General features: G+C 66.2%; 1 protein-coding gene across 5 annotated transcripts in view; it reads left to right on the plus strand.

The window, feature by feature from the left end:
* The first annotated feature begins 1,219 nt into the window (after nt 1–1,219).
* NFIC (nuclear factor I C) overlaps nt 1,220–18,351 on the plus strand; it is a 39,773-nt gene continuing 22,641 nt past the window's right edge. For 2 of the 5 annotated variants that reach the window (XM_058657970.1, XM_058657972.1), the window contains exon 1: nt 17,969–18,066. In XM_058657970.1, the coding sequence (XP_058513953.1) occupies nt 18,037–18,066 (30 nt within the window). In that variant the 5' untranslated portion in view covers nt 17,969–18,036. Of the gene's footprint in view, nt 1,392–12,854; nt 13,126–17,968; nt 18,067–18,351 lie in introns of those variants that run through there. The other 3 variants (XM_058657969.1, XM_058657968.1, XM_058657971.1) reach the window with 3 other exon arrangements.

The following is an 18,351-nucleotide window of genomic DNA, read 5'->3' on the forward strand; positions in this document are numbered from 1 at the left end:
GCCTGTGTGCTTTGAAAACACATGTTTATATGGAGAAAGAGATTGTTCCCCCGCTGGGTCGCTCCGGGGGGCGGGGCCTGATGCAGCCCCGCCCACAGACGCCTAGCCGCGCCGGCCCGGCAGCCCTTACGCATTCACGCACGCACATACGCACGCACGTAAGCTGTCGCCCATGAGGCTCTCCCGCCATTTTGCACGCAGCCCGTGGCGCCTGCGCGCAGCGCTCGCTGTGTCCCAGCTCACCCGGGCGACTTTCAGGTCCTGGGGCGGCTGCAGGCGGAAGTGAGGGGGCACGAGGGTCCCAGATGAGGAGAGGGGCCAGGCCCGTGTCCCCCATGTCCCCGGGGTGAGGAGAGGGGCCAGGCCCGTGTCCCCCATGTCCCCGGGGTGAGGAGAGGGGCCAGGCCCGTGTCCCCCATGTCCCCCATGTCCCCGAGGTGAGGAGAGGGGCCAGGCCATTGTCCCCCATGTCCCCGGGGCGAGGAAAGGGGTCAGGCCCGTGTCCCCCATGTCCCTGGGGTGAGGAGAGGGGTCAGGCCCGTGTCCCCCATGTCCCCCATGTCCCCGAGGTGAGGAGAGGGGCCAGGCCATTGTCCCCCATGTCCCCTTGGCGAGGAGAGGGGCCAGGCCCGTGTCCCCCATGTCCCCCATGTCCCCGAGGTGAGGAGAGGGGCCAGGCCATTGTCCCCCATGTCCCCGGGGAGAGGAGAGGGGTCAGGCCATTGTCCCCCGGGGAACAGGGCAGCCCTGCAGAGCCCGGAACACTGTGCCCGCTACCCACCGTGCAGGCTGCTCTGGGCCGGCCCGGGCTGTGGGTGGGCGGTGGGGGGCGGCGGCCAGGCCCGGGGGAGCGGGCGGGAGTTCCGGGGGGCGGGCCGCATTGGAGCGGCCACGGCCTCATTCACACACACACACACACACACACACACACGCGGCTTGGCAGGCGCTGGGTAACTGGGGGTGCGCAGCCTGGCCTGCCTTCCCTGCTGGGCACCTTGCAGCCCTCTGCATCCTGCAGCCCTCCATCCCTGCTTCGTACCAGCTTGCAGCCAGGCACCCTCTTCTGCCCCCACAGCCCTCTGTCCCTGCTCTGAACCCCACACCCCTCTGCACCCGGCAGTCAGGCACCCTCCTCTGCCCCCACAGCCCTCCCTCCCTGCTCCGCACCCCACAGCCAGGCACCCTCCTCTGCCCCTACCCCGGGGCCATGGGCGCCTGCCACCCGCGTCCCAGTCCCCTGGCCCCGCACGCACCACTGTCCGGGTGACGAGCCGCCCCGCTCCGGCTGCCCCAGCATGGAGGTGCCCGGGCCCCCCGGAGCCAGCAAGCCGGGGGAGACAGCAGTCAAGTGGCAGCTATGCTATGATATGACGGCCAAGATGTGGTGGATGGTGAGTGGGGGGGGTGGTCTGGGGCATTGCTGTGCCCCCATGGGGCTAGGCTGCTGCTCCCCACACCCCAAGAGTGGGGACCCAGCTGGATGCGGGGGGTGGGGGGGGAAGTGATTCCAGGGCAAGCCTGGGGTCCTGGGAGCTGATTGGCGGGCCTCCTGGCCTGGTGGGCATGCTATGGGACCCCACATGGGGGCTCAACCTCTCTGAACTCCCTGGTGGTTGGAGGGGTTCTCAGAGTGCCTCAGGCGGGGCAGACAGGCCTGGAGGGGGCATGAGGCACTTGGGGACATGCCCTGATCCCCCCACAGTCGCCGCCTGTTTGCAGGGATGGGGTGGGGGTCACCCTCGGTTTGGTTTGTTCTCCTTGGGCCAGCATGTACGATGTACCTACAGTATCCCAGCATGGAGGAAGGCAGCGGGAACGGGATCTGGGGGTGCAGGGGCCTGCGTGGCTGTGCCCTGGCTTCCAGTTTTAACAGTTCCTTAGGCTGTTGAGGGTCACCTCTGGGGGAGCCAGTGACAGCAGCCTTGCCCTGGTGTGCGGTCAGCTGGCTGGGCTTGGAGAGGGTCGCGCAGAACTGGGGTTTTCAGCGTGGTCCTGGGGTGTTATCGACAGTACCTGTTCAGGGCCCAACTGGGAGTGGAGGCAGGCAGCACCCAAGCCAGGAGCTGTGGATGTGCACACAGGGAGAGCGGGGATAGAGATGGGGTGCCAGGCCATCTGAGTGGGGCTGCAATGGCTTTGCAAGTTGTGGGCAGGGGTGTCTGTGAGGCAGGCCCAGGGTCTGGGGGCAGCGGGCAGAGCCGTGCAAACGCCCTGGGGCAGAATGGAGGTACCCAGGGGGAGGGGAGGGCTGGGGTGCCCCATCTCCCCAGCCCCCCGGCCCGAGCCCGCCTGGCCGCCGCCCACTCTGCCCACATCTGAGACTCCAAGGAGCCGGCCAGTCTGCAGCAAACCACGGAATGTTTCCCGGAGCGCCGGGGCCGGGAATGTCGTGGCGAGCAGGGCAGGGTGGGGAGGTTGCAGGGGTGAGGCAGGGATGCAGAGCAGGGGTGAGGCTCGTCTGACAGGGGAGGGCCACGTCCACTCCTCACGGTTGTCACAGATGAGGTGGCGTGGGGAGCAGGTGGGTGGGGGCAGTGGTCAGGGGGCACAGGGCACGGTGGCCATTCCTGAAGGCCAGGTGTGTCTGACTCACGTGGCCTGGACTCCAGGTCTCTCAGTAGAAGCCCCTGGTACTGGGGTCTGGGCTGGCGTGGGAGGTGGTTTAGGGGGACACAAAGGCCCCACTCACTGTGGCTGCTGAGAGGAAGAGGGGCCGCACCCCAAGGTTGGGAGGAGGAAGTGAGCGAGACATGTCGGGTCGAAGTGTGTGGGGGGTAATGGCCGAGTGGACCCCAGCCAGGGTGCAGTGGACGGTGGAGGGCCCCAGGCGGGCAGAGAGAGTGTGTTGGGGGCCTGAGGGTGCTCTGGACAGTGGCTGTGCATAGTCATGGAGCCCAGGACAGCGCCTGGAGCGTCCCACGGGCCAGGGATCCGTCACTGTGGTGGGCACGTGATGGACACGTAGGTGAGGGGGTGCAGGGGGTGGGGGAGGAGCAGCCCTCGTGTGTGGGTGCAGGACCTGAGCCCCCCTGCCACCCCCCGTCCCGGCCATGCTCTGGGGGGCCCACCGCAGACAAATCATGGAAAATTAAAATAGTGCCTGTCGCCGGCCATCGCTGCGCGGCCCGGTGCGTAATGACCCCTTCTGGGATTGCTACCAGCTGCAGGGGCTGGGGAGGGCACAGCGCCCACCCAGCCTGGCGTGGGGGGGTGCAGAGGGGGACTCGGGTGCATGGCAGGCCCCGTCTGGTATGTCACTGCCTCGGGGCAGCCCACCCGGGTTAGATGCCCAGAGGCCATGGCCTGGCCCGCTCACCTGGACAGGACTTGGGCAGGGATGTGTGAGGGAGCAGGCACCCGCCCCTCTTGGCTTGCTGCCCTTGGTGGGTGTGTGGCAGGACAGGGATGTTCTGGGCAGACCACAGACATGGACTGCACATGGAGGGACACGCGGGCACACAGGCCCCAGCCATGCCAGTCCCGGATGATGTGAGCAGGCTGCGTCATCAGAGCATGTGGAGTCAGAGCCGCTGAGCCACCACCCGGGCCAACAGCCTCCCTGGCTGCCCCCAGAGGGCACCTGACGGTGGCCACCCCTTGCCCCGGGCTGCAGCCCCTCTGCAGGAGCCATGCCCCCTGCCTGCCGTGCCCTAGCTCTATCTCAGGTCCTGCGCTATCTGCTTGCACCCAGTGACCTAGGGCAGCGGGGACACCTTCCAGGTGCCCCGAGAGGACAGCAGCAGGCACCCCTGGGTGCCCGGCTCTTAGCCCCACCATGTGGGACATGCAGCAGTGGCCGTGTTCCCCCCCCTCCACCGTTGTGTGTCCCCCATTGCGTGTTCTGAGCTCTGTCGGGGCAAAGCTGTGGGGCTATTGCAGACAACTTGGGGGTGGGGTGGTGGCAGGTCCAGCAGGTAAAAGTCAGTCCTTGGTTTCAGGGGTGAGCTTGGCAACCTGGCACTTCCTCTCCCTGCATTCCCCACACCCCCAGGACACGCCAGTGCTGAATCAGGCTGGGAAGCAGGTGAGGGTAGCACCACCGGGCCGCCTACACCCCTGCCCAGTGGGGGCTTGTGTCAGCGTCAACCTGGAGTTCTTCATTTGAAAGGCTGGCCCGAGAGGATTCCATCTTCTGGTTCACTCCCTAGAACAATGCAATGGCTGGGGCCGGGCCGGGCCGAAGCCAGGAGCCCCACGCTGGTCTCCCACGTGCGTGCAGGGGCCCACGGACTTGGTCCGTCACTTGCAGCTTTCCCACAGGCAGAGAACTGATGGGAAGTGCAGCAGCCGGGACTTGAACCGGCGCTGGATGGCATGCCGGTGCTGCAGGAGGCGCTGAAATGGCCTTGCCACAGTGGCAGCTCCCGGAACGGAACGTGCGTTTTCTGGGATGGGTGTGCGTGTGTGCTGAGCGATCAGAACGGAAGGGAGGAAGGATGCGGGACACGCCTTCTAGCAGCCAAGCGAGCGGGCTTTCCAGTTTACAGTGGTGTGGCCCCAGTCACAGGGCCAGCTCCATCCTCCCTCCGTCCCCCATGGCTGGAACTGGGAGCCACAGGAGAGTGCCCCCAGTGGACACAAGGCCACCTCTATCCCCCTCTCCACTCCTGTCCCCTGTCTCCTCTGTTCTCTGTCCCTTCTGTCCCCTGTCCCCTCCGTGCCCTCTGTCCTCTGACCTGTCCCCCTCTGTCCGCTTCTATCCCCTCTGTCCCCTGTCCCTCCTGTCCCCCTCTCTCCCCTCTGTCCACTAGTCAGCTGCCCAGCAGAGCTGCGTCGGTGGCGGCGGCCGGCAGAGGGCAGCAGGGGACCAAGAGACTGACGCAGGATTCCTGATCCTGTGGACACCTCGGGCTCCGACGGGAAGCTCCCCACGTTCCTGCCCCCGTGACCGGCGGGCGGACGGAAAGAACACGGACGGACGCCACAGCGTCCGAGTCCGCGGGCCTGCTGCCCTCCTGGTGGTGCAGTGCCCCGTAAGGCGGGAGGCCCAGGCCCCTAGCGGGGCACGGGGGAGAGATGTGGGATGGGCCCTGCCTGGTGCCCAAGCCTGCAGCCCCAGCTCTGCCTTGGGCCCTGACCACACACCCTGGCCCCGCCCCAGGCCCTTGGCCCACCCCCGTCCTTGCCCCGCCCCTGGCCCCGGCCCCGCCCCCGGGCCCTCACCCGACTCCTGTCCACCCTGTGGCCACTGGGCTGAGGAGCCGACCTGGGAGAACAGGTCGGGCTGGGCCGTAGTCCGTCCTTGGGCCCCAGCGCCCCAGGCAGGGCCTGATTCCCAGACAAGGGCCGGGTGACTCCTCAGGGACCGCAGCTGCTCTCAGCGCCGAGTCATGGGGAGAAGGAGACGGCGGGACAGACACATGTCCACACACACACGCACGTGTCCACACACACAGAGACACGTGTCCACACATACCCATGTGTCCACACAGACACATGTCCACACACACCTGCACACACAGAGACGTGTCCACACACATGTTCCATGCACAGACACGCATCCACACACCTTCACACAGAGACACATGTCCACACAGACACATATCCACATACACACCCTCAGAGACAGACATGTGTCCCCACAAAGACATGTCCACACACATGTTCCACACACACCTTCACATACATACACATGTCCACACACCCTGGCTGTCTGGGGGAGGTGCACCTGGGCCACCCCCGTGGGTGCAGGGGCCCGGCCCTTGGGCTGTCACCAGGAGCCCCTGACACTGCATGTGGGTTTCCTCACCCCGATCCAGCTTCTCCCCCATCCGTGGAGCTTGGCAGCCCCTGTGACCCCCCACCCTGTGGTTTTGTTGCTTGTGTCTGCTGTGGCGTTCCGGGGCCCCTTGTCAGCGTGTGTCTGGAAGACGCTGGGGCCGCCCAAGCCCACATCTTCCCCATGAGCATGCCATGCCTGCCGGCAGCCTCGGCCCCAGACGCAGGAACACAGCCCACGGCCGGCCACCCCTGAACTCCAAAACTGTAGTCAGGTGGCACATGATGGGGCCGGCAAGGAGCGGCGGCTGCTGTGATTTAGCACCGACTATATCCCAGGTTCCAAAACCCCAGAACCCCCACAGACCGACAGGGCCGGCCTTGGGCTGGTGCACTGGTAATGCAGGTGCCGGGGTCACCCCCTCCCCCTCCCAGCTCAGCCCAACTCCTGGGAGCCTCCCTGGGCAGGCCCGCCCCACCCCACCCCCCAGGCTGCCCAGGAAATGCCAGCATCTAAGCCCAGCCGGCCCTGGGCCCCCCGGGAGGAGAGGACGCAGTGTCCCTGTGTGTTTGTCTCCCTGGGGCTGGGGGCGGGGCACGCGGCCAGCCCAGGTCCAGGCTGGGGCGGGCGGAGGCGCCATTGCAAGGACCCTGCCCTGGGGGAGGGGGAACTCAGGGCCAGCTCTGGGATCCAGGACTGACATGGTGGTGGTGGGGTCAGCCCGCCCTGGGGCTGGGGGGCACTGACTCTGGGCAGGGTTTTGCTTTTCAAAAGATTCAGTTGTTTAGAGTGAGCAGACAGATTGCGCAGAAAAGGAGAGACAGAAAGACCTTCCATCTGCCGGGTCACTCCTCAAGTGGCCAGAGCTGGCCCACCAGGAGCCAAGAGCTTTTTCCGGGTCTCCCATGTGGGTGCAGGATCCCAAGCTTTGGGCCGTCCTCCACTGTTTTCCCAAGTCACAAGCAGGGAGCTGGCTGGGAAGCGGGGCCACCAGGATTAGAACTGGTGCCCACATGGGATGCCGGTGCTTGCGAGGGAAAGACTGGCCAGTTCATCATGCTGGGCCCAAGGGTTTTTCTTAAGACCAGGGTGAGAGTTATGGGGGCATTTGGGTTGGCTCTAGGACCACCGTAGCATCTGACTCCCCTCAGGCAGACAGCTCAGAAGTGGGGTCTCCCTGGCTTTGACAGCCGCCTCTACCCGGCAGGTCCCTGAGAGCAGAAAAACCTGTGAGGACCAAGCAGGAGATGCCTGGGTCACAGCCCATGGGATCCGAACCCTGCTCCTCCCTCTGGACCACCTGTGCCTCGGTTTTCCCATCTGTAAACTGGGGACTTGGAGGGGACCCCCTCTTCCTAAGGGGTCACTGAGTAGCACACTCAAGCAAGGGAAATGTGCACTGGGGTGGCCCATGCTGACATGGGTTCACCGAGCCTGGCGGCCAGAGGCAGGTCATGGACTGAGCTGGGAGTTAGGAAACTAAGCCAGGGATCCCCGAACCACCCCCACAGCCTGATGGAGCCTGGGGGTTACGTGGAGTGGCAGGTCGCAGTGTCCAGTCAGTGGCCACCTCCCTGGGAGCTCGAACAGCTCTGGTGGGCTGTCATGTGGGGTGCCTGCAGCCCCCACCCCCACCTCCTTGCTGCCAGACAGGAAGCCAGCCAGCAACTCGCTCTGTGCCCGCCAACTTCCTGCCTTTACCCACCCCACTGCTGCCAGCCGTGTACCTGCCACCCCTGCCTCCAGATCCCAGACCTGTGTTTGCTGGTCCTGGCCTGGGACACCCATTTGGGTGAGGCTGCATGCTGAGCGCCCCTGAGTCAAAGCTCTGGGTTCAGAGGGCACCTATCCAGGTGCAGCCCAGCTGCTGAGGGGGAGACTGTGCCATGCACACCCCGTCCTGGGAAGAAGAAGGGGCTGGAGTGGCGGGGTCACCCAAGGGCATCCGAGAGCCATAGGCACATGGCAAGGTGGTGCCCAGTTTTGGATGAGCACACAGGCGCGGTGTTGGGGCGGAGTGGACTCCTGAGGGCTGAGGCCCAGTGTCCACTCTGGCGTGCATGCTGGGCACAAGGGAATACTGCTGCTAGGTCTAGCCCAGTGGCCGGTGAGCAAGGGAGGGTGGCTGGCTCCAGGGTGCCTGCAGCTAGCCTTGCACGACAGGGTGAAGCTGGGAGTGGCACTGGGGCCTCCTCTGCCACCTCTGGTCCCCTTCCTCTGCCATCTGCACCTGTGCCCCTCACCCCTGGGCCAAGCCCCGTCCCTGCTTGCAAGGTTGGGGGAGCAGAGCCCCAGGGTGCTCAAACCTGCTGGCCATGCCTCCCCATGCCTGGAGAGCCAGGTGCTGTGGTCACTGGGTGATGGGAAAGGTGCAGGCCAAGCCTCAAGTGGCCCCTGGACTCAGGCTCAGGGTACCCCAGGCAGGTGTGTCTGGGGGGGTCTGGTGGGAAAAAGCCCTAGGGGACTCACCTGCCAGGGTCATGCAGGAGTCACCATGGTAAGACATGGAAGCTTCCATGGTGGCCCCATGGGTGGTCATCACATGGGGCTGGGGTGCTCAGTGACAGTTCCATGTGTGCCCCCCGAATTCACCCCGGACATGAGGAAGACCCTCGACCATGTGCAGCACTCCCATTTAGCAGAGGGGAAGGTTGAGCCCCAGAGAGGGCTGGGCGGGGCCCCAGGACAACACACCTGGCCCAGCCAGCCTTCCGGAAACTAGCAGCAGGACATCCGAGGGTGGCGAGCAGCAACCCCGGGCACTGGCCGCCCGGGGGCGCAGGGCTGGGAAGCAGCCGAGGGGTGCACCTTGCGACCTCGCCTCTGTCCAGTGAGCGCGTCCTGCTGAGTGCACCTCCACCCCAGGAGGCAGCACATTGGCTCCTGGGGGCTGGGGGCGGGCTCAGCGCGGGAATGGCATTCATTGAGCGCCTGCTGTATGCCAGGTGCTGTGGGTGGGGTCGGGGGCGGCCACAGGACCTTTGCACACGATGACGGCAGGTGCTGCAGCAGGGCAGGAACCGAGCAAGGATGGGTCTGGGGTCCCGGTGCCTGTGGCACCTCGGCCATCCTCTGCAGGGTCCTGGCACCCGTGACGCCCACTTTGGGAGGCAGCTGACAGTGCGCTGCTCCCATGGGGGAGCATGGCTGTTGACTCTCACAGGAGTCAACACCGTTTAGTAAACCATGGGGAGGCTGGGAAGGGGCCTGGAGCGCGCAGATCCACCCTCTGGGCCCTGCTGCCTACGGGGCGGACTCTGTGCCACCGGGGCAGGGCTTGAGAATCACGGGTATGTCTACCTGCTGGAAACTTGTATATGGTGTCCAGGGTCCTGCCCCTACCAGGAGATGGCCCCGGGAGGAACCAGCAAGGACAGCGCCATCTGCCCACACAGTGCAGGCCTCAACTTCCCAGTCTATAAAGTGGGCACAGGAGGCCGGTTCCTGCGGGTCCGCCCCTGCCACTGTTCCTAGGAGGGGTCACCTAGTGAACTCCCGGGGCTCCTTCAGGGGGCAATTCCACCCAGCAGCGCCACCTCTTCCCCCGGGATCCCCAACATCTGCTCCATGTCTGCATCGTCTGGGGTGGACCTAGGGCAGGCTGCGCGGTGTCCACCAGGGGCAGGGGGCAGCCCCTCTGTGCGGCCACAGTGGCCTTATCGCCTCTCCTTTCCAGCATTGTTCTCGGAAGCCTCACTTTTTTTTTTTAAGATTTATTTTCATTGCAAAGTCAGACATACAGAGAGGAGGAGAGACAGAGAGGAAGATCGTTTGCTCACGGATTCACTCCCCAAGTGACTGCAATGGATGGTGCTACGCTGATCCAAAGCCAGGAGCCAGGAGCCTCTTGCAGGTCTCCCATGCAGGTGCAGGGCCCCAAGGCTTTGGGCCATCCTCCACTGCTTTCCCAGGCCACAGGCAGGGAGCTGGATGGGAAATGGAGCAGCTGGGACTCAAACTACTGCCCCTCTGGGATGCTGGAGCTGCAAGAGATGGCTTACCCCACTGTGCCACTGCAGGTTCATGCAGACAGCGGACACCTTGAGGGCCAGGTGTCCCCCCCAGGATCTGGACTGTGAGGTCTGTGTTTGCCCTGGGACTGAGCCCCATATTCCGTCTGTATGCTGCCTGACCTGGAGGCTCCTGCTGAAATGACGGGGTGCAGCCCCGGTCTGTGGCTTCCTGGGGTTGTGTGTGGGCAGGGCTGTGGGTGGGCCCTGTGCCAGAGCAGACCCACCGCCAGGCCACCTGGGGAGGACAGCTTCGCAGGAGCACAGAGGTCAGGGCCCATCCCAGAACCACATGCTGTCCGCCTGCAGCCGGGCGCATCCTGCCACAGACCGGCTGTTCTGGTCGTTAGGTTATTCTGTTTATTTGGAAGGTAGAGTCAGAGAGAGAGAGAGAGCTCGCTCTCCCCAAAAGCTGCACAGCCAGGGCTGGAACTCTATCTGGGTCTCCCACACGGGAGCAGGGTACCAAAGCTTTGGGCCGTCCTCCACTGCTTTTCCAGGCCACAAGCAGGGAGCTGGATGGGAAGTGGAGCTGCCGGGATACGAACCAGCACTCATTGTGGGTAGCCAGCATTTCAGGTGGTGGCTTAACGAGCTAAGCCATAACAGCAGCCTCCTATCAGATGAAGTGTGTGTGTGAGTGTGGTGGGTCCCTGTGTGTGAGAGGGTCCCTGTGTGTGTGAATGTGAGAAGGGGATCCCTCTGTGTGTGAGGGGGTCCCTGTGTGTGTATCTGTGTGTGCGTGAGGGGTCCCTCTGTTTGTGTGTGTGTGTCATGGGGTCGCTGTGTGTGTGTGTGTATTGCCTCAGTTCTTTCTGGTACAATCGGAGGTGCTGGAAGGCAAGTGAGAAGGGGTGTGGCTCCTGGATGTGACTGCTCCTGGACAGTGTCCCACTGAAGTCCCAGCCGCACCCCAGGAGGCTGTGGTGCCAGGCCCCTGAGCCCCGGCTGGAGCTCCATCCGCCCGGCCATCAGTGAGCAAACGGCACAGAAGGCCCTTCTTTCCCTCCCTCTCGGCTGTAACACTTTTTAAAAGTGACCAGGTCTCCCGAGAAAATGCACAGAATCAAGGGATGCCCTGCTGTCCCAAGGAACACTGCCTTGGAAGCCGTGAACTTGGGGCGCTGTGCTGCAGCTGTTTCCAAGCTGGGGGAGGAGGGACCCTAAGGACCTGCGACCCCCTATGCAGATCCTAAAAGACGCAACAGACCCACCAGTGCTGTAAACCCATCTGGGAAGTGGACCTGCACAGGGTGGAACGCCCAGGCCGGCTTCCTGGGGGTGCACTCCCCAGCCCTGATTCCCCAGGGATTAGCAGGGGAGATTAGAGCGTGGGTCTCTAACCACTTAACCCTTGCCTTTCCAGGCCCACTGCCATCACAGTGTGTGAGGTGGCTCTCCCCCCACCAGTCCTGGGTGGGGCACTGCCCCCCCAGCACTGGGACCCCTGTGGCTCTCCCACACACATGCCAGAGTGGGGCACTGCCCCCCGGAGTACCAGGACCCCTGTGGCTCTCCTACACACACACACACACACATCCTGGGGTGGGGCACTGCCCCTCCCAGCACCAGGACCCCTGTGGCTCTCCTACACACATCCCGGGGTGGGGCACTGCCCCCCCAGCACCAGGACCCCTGTGGCTCTCCTACACACATCCCGGGGTGGGGCACTGCCCCCCCAGCACCAGGACCCCTGTGGCTCTCCTACACACATCCCGGGGTGGGGCACTGCCCCCCCAGCACCAGGACCCCTGTGGCTCTCCTACACACATCCCGGGGTGGGGCACTGCCCCCCCCAGCACCAGGACCCCTGTGGCTCTCCTACACACACATCCCAGGGTGGGGCACTGCCCCCCCCCAGTACCAGGACCCCTGTGGCTCTCCTACACACACATCCCAGGGTGGGGCACTGCCCCCCCCCCCCCGTACCAGGACCCCTGTGGCTCTCCTACACACATCCCGGGGTGGGGCACTGCCCCCCGGAGTACCAGGACCTGTGGCTCTCCTCCGCCCCGCGGGAGGGGGAGGGGGTCGGCCAGTGTGTCAGTGAAGTTAGAGAAGACTCGGCCCTGCGAGTGCGGACATGCAGCGTGCAATAACTCAGCGCCTGCTGTGCTGTGCACACAAGACTGGCTCCCCTCTGTGTCTCAAGTCCCCCCCCACCCCACGCAGCCCCTCGGGATGCCCAGCTTGTCCCGCCCCGAGCCCACTAGCGGCAGGCCCCTCTCCAGCCTCTTCCTGGGGTGCTGCCTGTCCTCAGCGCCCCCAAACCCTGCAGGAAGATATGGGGGTGCTCCTGGAATGCTGCAGCCCGAGCCCCGGAGAGAGGCGCTCCCGACCATAGGGTCGTGGGCAGGAAGTCGTGGTGGCTAAGGGATCCCCTTCCCCACGCTGCACCAGCCGCAGAGCAGGGGGTTGGGGGGAGAGGGGGCGGCGCCAGCTCTGCGGCTGCCGAAGGAGGGGGGCACTGCGGGAGCGCGCTGCAGGAGGGGGCGCTGCGGCAGAGGCGTCGGGGTCAACCCGCCTCGGCCGGCCCCTCCCCCGCTGCGGAGGCCTCTCCGCGCAGCCTCCCTCCCCCTGCGCTCCCCGTCCCCCCATCCCCCACCCCGTCTGGAGTCCCAGGGGAGCCCCCCGCCCCCAGGTCTGTCGTCCTCTACGTCTGTGTCCCCGCGTGTCCCCGTCTCCCCCGCTGCGCGCGTGTCTGTGTATACGGGACACCTGCGGCCTCCCACCCCCGCCAGCTGTGCGCAAGGGCCGGGGTCCTGGCTGGGTGGCGTGTCTGCTGGGGGGCAGCAAGTGCCTGGGCTGTCCCTGTCCCTTCTGGGACTGTCAGGCGGTGTGAGGGTCGGTGTGTGTGGGAGAGGGCTGTCCCGCAGGCTGAGTGCGCTCCCCGGGGCGGAGGTGACCCACAGGAGGTGTGTTCTGGGATACGAGCCCCCCTCCCCGTCCCCAGGGCTGTGGGTTTGCAACGCTGAGCCTGCGGGTGGCGGAGGCCGGAGCCGCGAGTGTCCCCGAGTCGCCTGCGTGTGTCTGTGTGTGGGGCGGGAGGAGGAGGGAGCGAGCGCGCGCGCGCCGCGGCCAAGGTGGATCCGCGAGCCGAGCCCGGGCCTGCGACCCGCCGCCTCCGCCGCTCGGCCTCCCCGCGCGCGCGCGGGCCGGGCCGGCCAAGGGATGCAGCCGCCGCAGCCACCGCAGCCGGAGCGCAGAGCGGCCTGAAGCGCGCGGGCCCGGGGGGAGGGCGGGTCGAGGGGAGGGTCCCGCGGGCCGGGGGGGCGGGCGCGGCGCGCCCCCTCCCTCGCGCGCTCGCGCCCTCCCTCGCCGCCTCCGGCCCCCCCTCGCCGGGGACCGAGCGCGCTCGCTCCGGCGCGGGCCTCGCCTCCTCGCAGCAGCGCCATGGTACGTCGCCGCCCCCACTTTCGTTTTCGCCTGGGGACTTTTTTGGGGTGGTGCGTGGGCTCCGGGCGAAAGTTGCGAGGCCTGGGGCGGGGGGTCATAGGGGCCGCTCGGAGGAAGGACTGGACCCGGGACGCCCCTGTTCCGCCGGTCGCCGCGGGACCCCCACCCGCTGATCGCCAACCCACTCCTCCTCACCCCCCCCCCCGCCGCCGCTCTCCCGGTTGGGGGGAGGCGGGGCGCAGCATTGAGGGGGGACCCCAAGTCGGGGGCTCCTTGCAGGCGCCGTGGAGTTGGCGCGGAGGGCGGGACTCCCGGGAGAAGCCCCCCCCTCCCGCAGCCTGGGGCTCCCGCCCCCTCCCCCGCCCGCCCTGAGGCGGGAGGGCGCGGCCCAGGGTGCACGAACCCCACCGAGCGCGCAGCTTGCGGGGAGTCCCCGGGGCCGAGGAGGGGGCAGCAGGAGGAGCCGTGTGGGGGGCGAGGGTCGTAGCGGGCCCGGTCGGGTGCCCGGGGCTGGCAGAGAGCGGCGCGCCAGCTAGCGGAAAATGGCCGCTGCGGCGAGGGGCGGAGAGCGCGGCGCGGGCCGCCGCCGGGCGCCGTGAACTTGGAGCCGGGCAGGGGGCTGCCCTGGCGAGCGCCCGAGCCCCGCCCCCCACCCACCCGGGCCCTGCTGCGGCTGCAGCAGCGACGCGCACTGGGTCCCAGCTGCCAAGGGTGTCGGGGTCTCTCCCCCCCCCCCCCGTCAGCTGTGGGGGCTGCACCGCTCCAGGCGGGGTGCAGGAGGGGTCAGGAAGGTGCGTGCCTGGACCCCCGGCCCGGGCACCCGCTGGAATGGCCGCGGTCCGTGGTCCCGGCCGTGCGGTACTTGTATATGAGTATGAGCTTCCCCACGCGCCGGGGCGCTCCTTTATGTCCCGCGTGTTTCCGCACACGTGCTGCGTGTTGTGTGTGTGAGCTTTGTGTGGCCGTAGGGCACCGAGGCCTTGTGTCCCCGGGTTACTGGGGTGTTGCCCTGTGAGTCTGGTGAGGGACAGGGGCTGCGTCCCAGGGGTACAGCTGAGGGTGCGTGCCTGGCACAGAGGGTCCTGTGCCCCGGGATGGGTCCTTGCGCCTTGCCTCGCCCTTGCCTCTTCCCTAGTTCCCGTTTTCCTGTAAGTAGTGGGGGCCGTGGCCCTGCCTCCAGCGTGGTGACGCCTAGCTCCTCCTCTGCCCGCCCCTGAAGGCACACCCTCCCTGGCCTCCCCCAGCCCCATGGCCCGAAGTGGTGCCCGGCTTGGGCACGGGTGCGAGGTGGCGCCGGGCTGGGAGCCCTGAGCAGCCGCGATGTCGCCTGCTTGCCAAGGGCTGCGCGTGTGCGGGAACCTGCCCCGGAGGGGGCGGGGTACCGGTCCACACCCCCCTTTTGCCCCCAAGAAGGCTACAGGACTGGGGGGTACTGGCTACGGAGCTCAGGGGCCTGGTGGGATGCAGCAGGCAGGTGAGGGTACCCTCCGCTATTGCCCTTTGGCACCGGGGACACTCTAAGCGCGCCCTGGCGAGGTTCTTCCAGGGGAATCCCCGCCGCGCCCTGCCCCCCCCACACATGAGTTTTACATAATTTCCTAAACAGCTATGCTCTGAGACCAAGCTGGGACACCGCCTCCCCCTCCAATCCTAGGTGTGCACTTAGCGGGGCGATGGGGGCAGGGAGATACCTAGGAGGGGTAGACCCTCAGGGTATCACATACTGCAGGATCCGGCCCAGCCCTTCCTCGTGCTGGGGGTCCCTCACCCTACTAGCCACTGCCTGCCGTGTCTCAACCTGGGAGCGGGCCGGGCTTGACCACGCTCCTAAGCCTGGGACACACCCTCCGGCCCGCGTGCAAGTCCTGCCACACAGGTGCACACGCAGGTGCACACGGGCTGACTCGCGCCTGCACGTGCGTGCGTCTGTGTGTGTGTGTGAGAGAGAGGGAGGGAGGGAGGGAAGACCTACATGGTGCTGTTCCCCTTTGCTGCCTGTAACGATCTGCCCAGCCAAGAACAAGGGGAGCTTGTGAGGGGAAGAGAGGGGTTGAGGGTCTTGTTCGGTGTGCGATCCCCGCGGTGCGATCCGCAACTTGTATCTGCGCCTGGGTGGCGTTCCCGCGAAATCCCTTAGGGATGATGGTGGGCAGAGGAAGGGGGCGGTGGGAGGTTGGGTGCGAGTCAGTCGCATGTCTGCGTGTGACTCGTGTGCGTCTGTGCTGTATGGCTCGGCCTGAGTCCCTTTCTGCCCGCAGATCCTGGATTGGGTCGGGGTTTCCCACCCGTAACATGAGCGGTGGCGCGCCGGGGGTCCCGGGAGAGTGGCCTGTCCCGTGGAGTGCTCCCTCCCGTGTTCCATGTACTGTCGCACCCCCCACCACGCCGCGTACTACTCACTTTGTACAAGTTATTAAACTCGATATCATAGAACCGATCCCTGGTGGAGACGGTCTCCGATGGCGCTGCTCGCCCGAACCGGGTACACCAATATTCCTGGGAAAAGATACAGCGCCTGGCGCGCACCCTCGGAGCAGCCCGCATGCGCACGGCAGCGCCAGCCGGGGTAGCGCTCCGGCAGAGCGCCCGGCGCGCGCATGCGTGTGGGTGGAGCCTGCTGCAGCCGCTCGGTGGCCGGAGGAGGGACTCGGGCACCTGTTACACGGGATGCAGGCGCGCGTTCCGCTACAAGGTGCGCCGCGTTTGCCGAAGGTTTACAGCTGCACGCTCTCGAAGCGGGACCCTCGCTTTGCCCTCCTGGGGTCGTGCAGCGCATTTCCACCCCGCGTGCTTCCCCGAGGGGTCTGGGCCGTGTCTGGGGACATGTGTAGTTGTCCACTACCATGTTCGCCACTGAAACGGGTGGACACGGAAAAGCGGGGGTGTCTGGGGAGGAGGGCACGGCCCTGGTGGCTACCGCGGGAGCTCTTGCTCTGTGTCCGGCGTTGGGAATCGCTGTCCTTTGGCGCAGGCTGGACCCCTTTTGGAAGGGTGGTAGCGCTGCTCTCCGCGGTCCCGCGGCCGCGCTGGGAAGACACCGCGTGCGGCCGCTGCTGCTTCTGAGCTGGCCGTATGTAGTGTGTCGCCGGCAGGCAGGCGGCACCTCGGCGATCCTGTGTCCTGGACAAACCACAGGAAAGCCCGGCTGGGTAACCTTTGTCAAACGTTGAGCACGTGCACCCTGTGTAGACTCCGTGTTTCCCTTCCGGTCCCCCCACACGCAGGTGCACAACCAGCGATGCTACCGCTGCCATAGGGGGAAGGGCTGCCCCTATTTCACAGAACAGTAGATGAAGGAAAAAAGACGTGGACAGGGCGATGGCCTGCGGCCCCCCCGCCCCCCTAGGCTGGCGCGGAAACACGGCGGGCGTGTCCTGCGCGCACTGCTGTGAGTTCTCGGCATTCACACGCGTGTCCGTTGTATGCTCTCTTAGCGTGTTAGGCGTGTGATGTTAGCACCCGGATCCTCACACACACACCAACCAGCGCGTCGCTTTCAATGTTGCCCCCCCTGTAGTTGCAAAGTGTTTTTTTTTCCCCATGCTCATTTATTTATTTATTATTAGTTCGCAAGGCGGGGAGAGAGAGCGTGCGCCCCTGCGCACTGGTTCAGTCCGCACAAGCCGACATTTGGAGCTGGGCCGGGCTAAAGCTGAGCGATGCAGATTGTCCCCCAAGTCTCTCATGTGAATGGCAGGGACCTAAGGACTAAAGCTGCACCCCCTGTTGCCTCCCAGGGTGTGTACCTTAGCAAGGAGCTGGGCTCAACAACTGAGTGGGCCCTAGAACCCAGGCCCCGCAAGGGTGGGACCCTTACACGTGGCGGAGCTGGCCCCTGAGGGAGTGGCCTATGTCCTGCGGGCTTTGGCAGGGAAGGTCGGGGCCGCTGCGCCCCCAGGCCAGAGGGTCCACTGCGGATTTAGCAGGAGTTGCAGGTCTGGCCGCCACTGGGAGGGAGGCAGGCCGGAGGTGGCAGTGACCGCGGGGGTGGGGGCGGGAGCCTGGAGGCGGGAGGGGGAGCAAGCAAGCTCTAGGGGGGTGGGGAGGCAGGGGCTTGTTCCTGGGGAGCCTGTGACCTGGTACCTCAAGTTTCTGGCTCTGTGCAATGGGCACAGACACCTCTTTCCTTGGAAGGACCCCTCTGTGCAGTCAGGGGTCCCACCTTCCTGAAGCCACCCTCTTGGGGTGCTGGGGGTCACCAAGTGGTAGAGGCCACGCCTCCCCACCCTCCCCCCAGGAATGCAGGGCCCCAGGGAGCCTCTGGGACTCCTCCTGGCCGAGGGAGAGGTGGGCGGCCCCGGAGATGTGGTGATTTTGGGCTCGGGGGCTCTGTGGGGCCCCGGGCCGGGAAGGGTACGAGGGTCGCTGCGCCCTGCCGCCCGCCCGGGTCGTGCGTCTTTAAGGGGAAAGTCGCCGGCGGCCTCTGCGCACGTCACTTCGTTCTGTCCCTCCGCCCCCCCTGGCTCGGGTCCTGCCACATCCAGGCCAGCTCCAAGATGGGGGGGGTGGGGGACCATCTGTCCCAGGTCCCCAAAAGCATCCAGCGACACCCCCTTGCCCATTTGTCCCAGTGTATATGTGTGTGCGGTAGTTGAGGGGGGAGACAAGGGCTCCAAGGAACCCGGAGTCGCGTCGGGGATCGGGGTGCTGGAGGGTGGGGGGCGCGCGGTTGCCTCGTTCGCGCTTTTTTTTTTTCCCTCCTTTCTTTGAAAGTTGGATGCGGAGAGGTAGGAGGGGAGAGAAATTGGGGAGAGGCTGCCAGCGGGCGGAGGAGAGAGGGGGCAGGAGGGGGGAGAGGCGGGCGCTGGAGAGAGGAGGGAGGGGCGGGAGGGGGGGCGGGAAAATGACTCAGTGAGTCCCGCGCGCGCCGCCCGCTCCGGCCGCCTGCGCCTCCCGCCGCGCCCGCCCGGGATGTATTCGTCCCCGCTCTGCCTGACCCAGGTACGGCCCGCGCACCCAAGTACCCCAGGGCCCGGGGTACTGAAACCCCAAGAGGCGGGACCGGGTGCTGCTGTGTGTTGGGGCGGGGGTGGGGGAGAAGACACTCGCGTCCCTCGGGCTACTCTGGGTGGAAGGGGCCAGGACACCTCTTGCCTGCGGCCAGCCCGTGGCTGGGGCGGGTGGGGGATGGGCTGGACACTCCGTGGGCCCCACGATTCCCAGAGATTTCCGCATAGCCCCCCGTCGACTGCCCCATCCACCCGCACACCCCGGGGCTGCCTTCCT

The sequence above is a fragment of the Ochotona princeps genome, chromosome 33, assembly GCF_030435755.1.
Source record: "Ochotona princeps isolate mOchPri1 chromosome 33, mOchPri1.hap1, whole genome shotgun sequence".
Lineage (NCBI taxonomy): Eukaryota > Metazoa > Chordata > Mammalia > Lagomorpha > Ochotonidae > Ochotona > Ochotona princeps.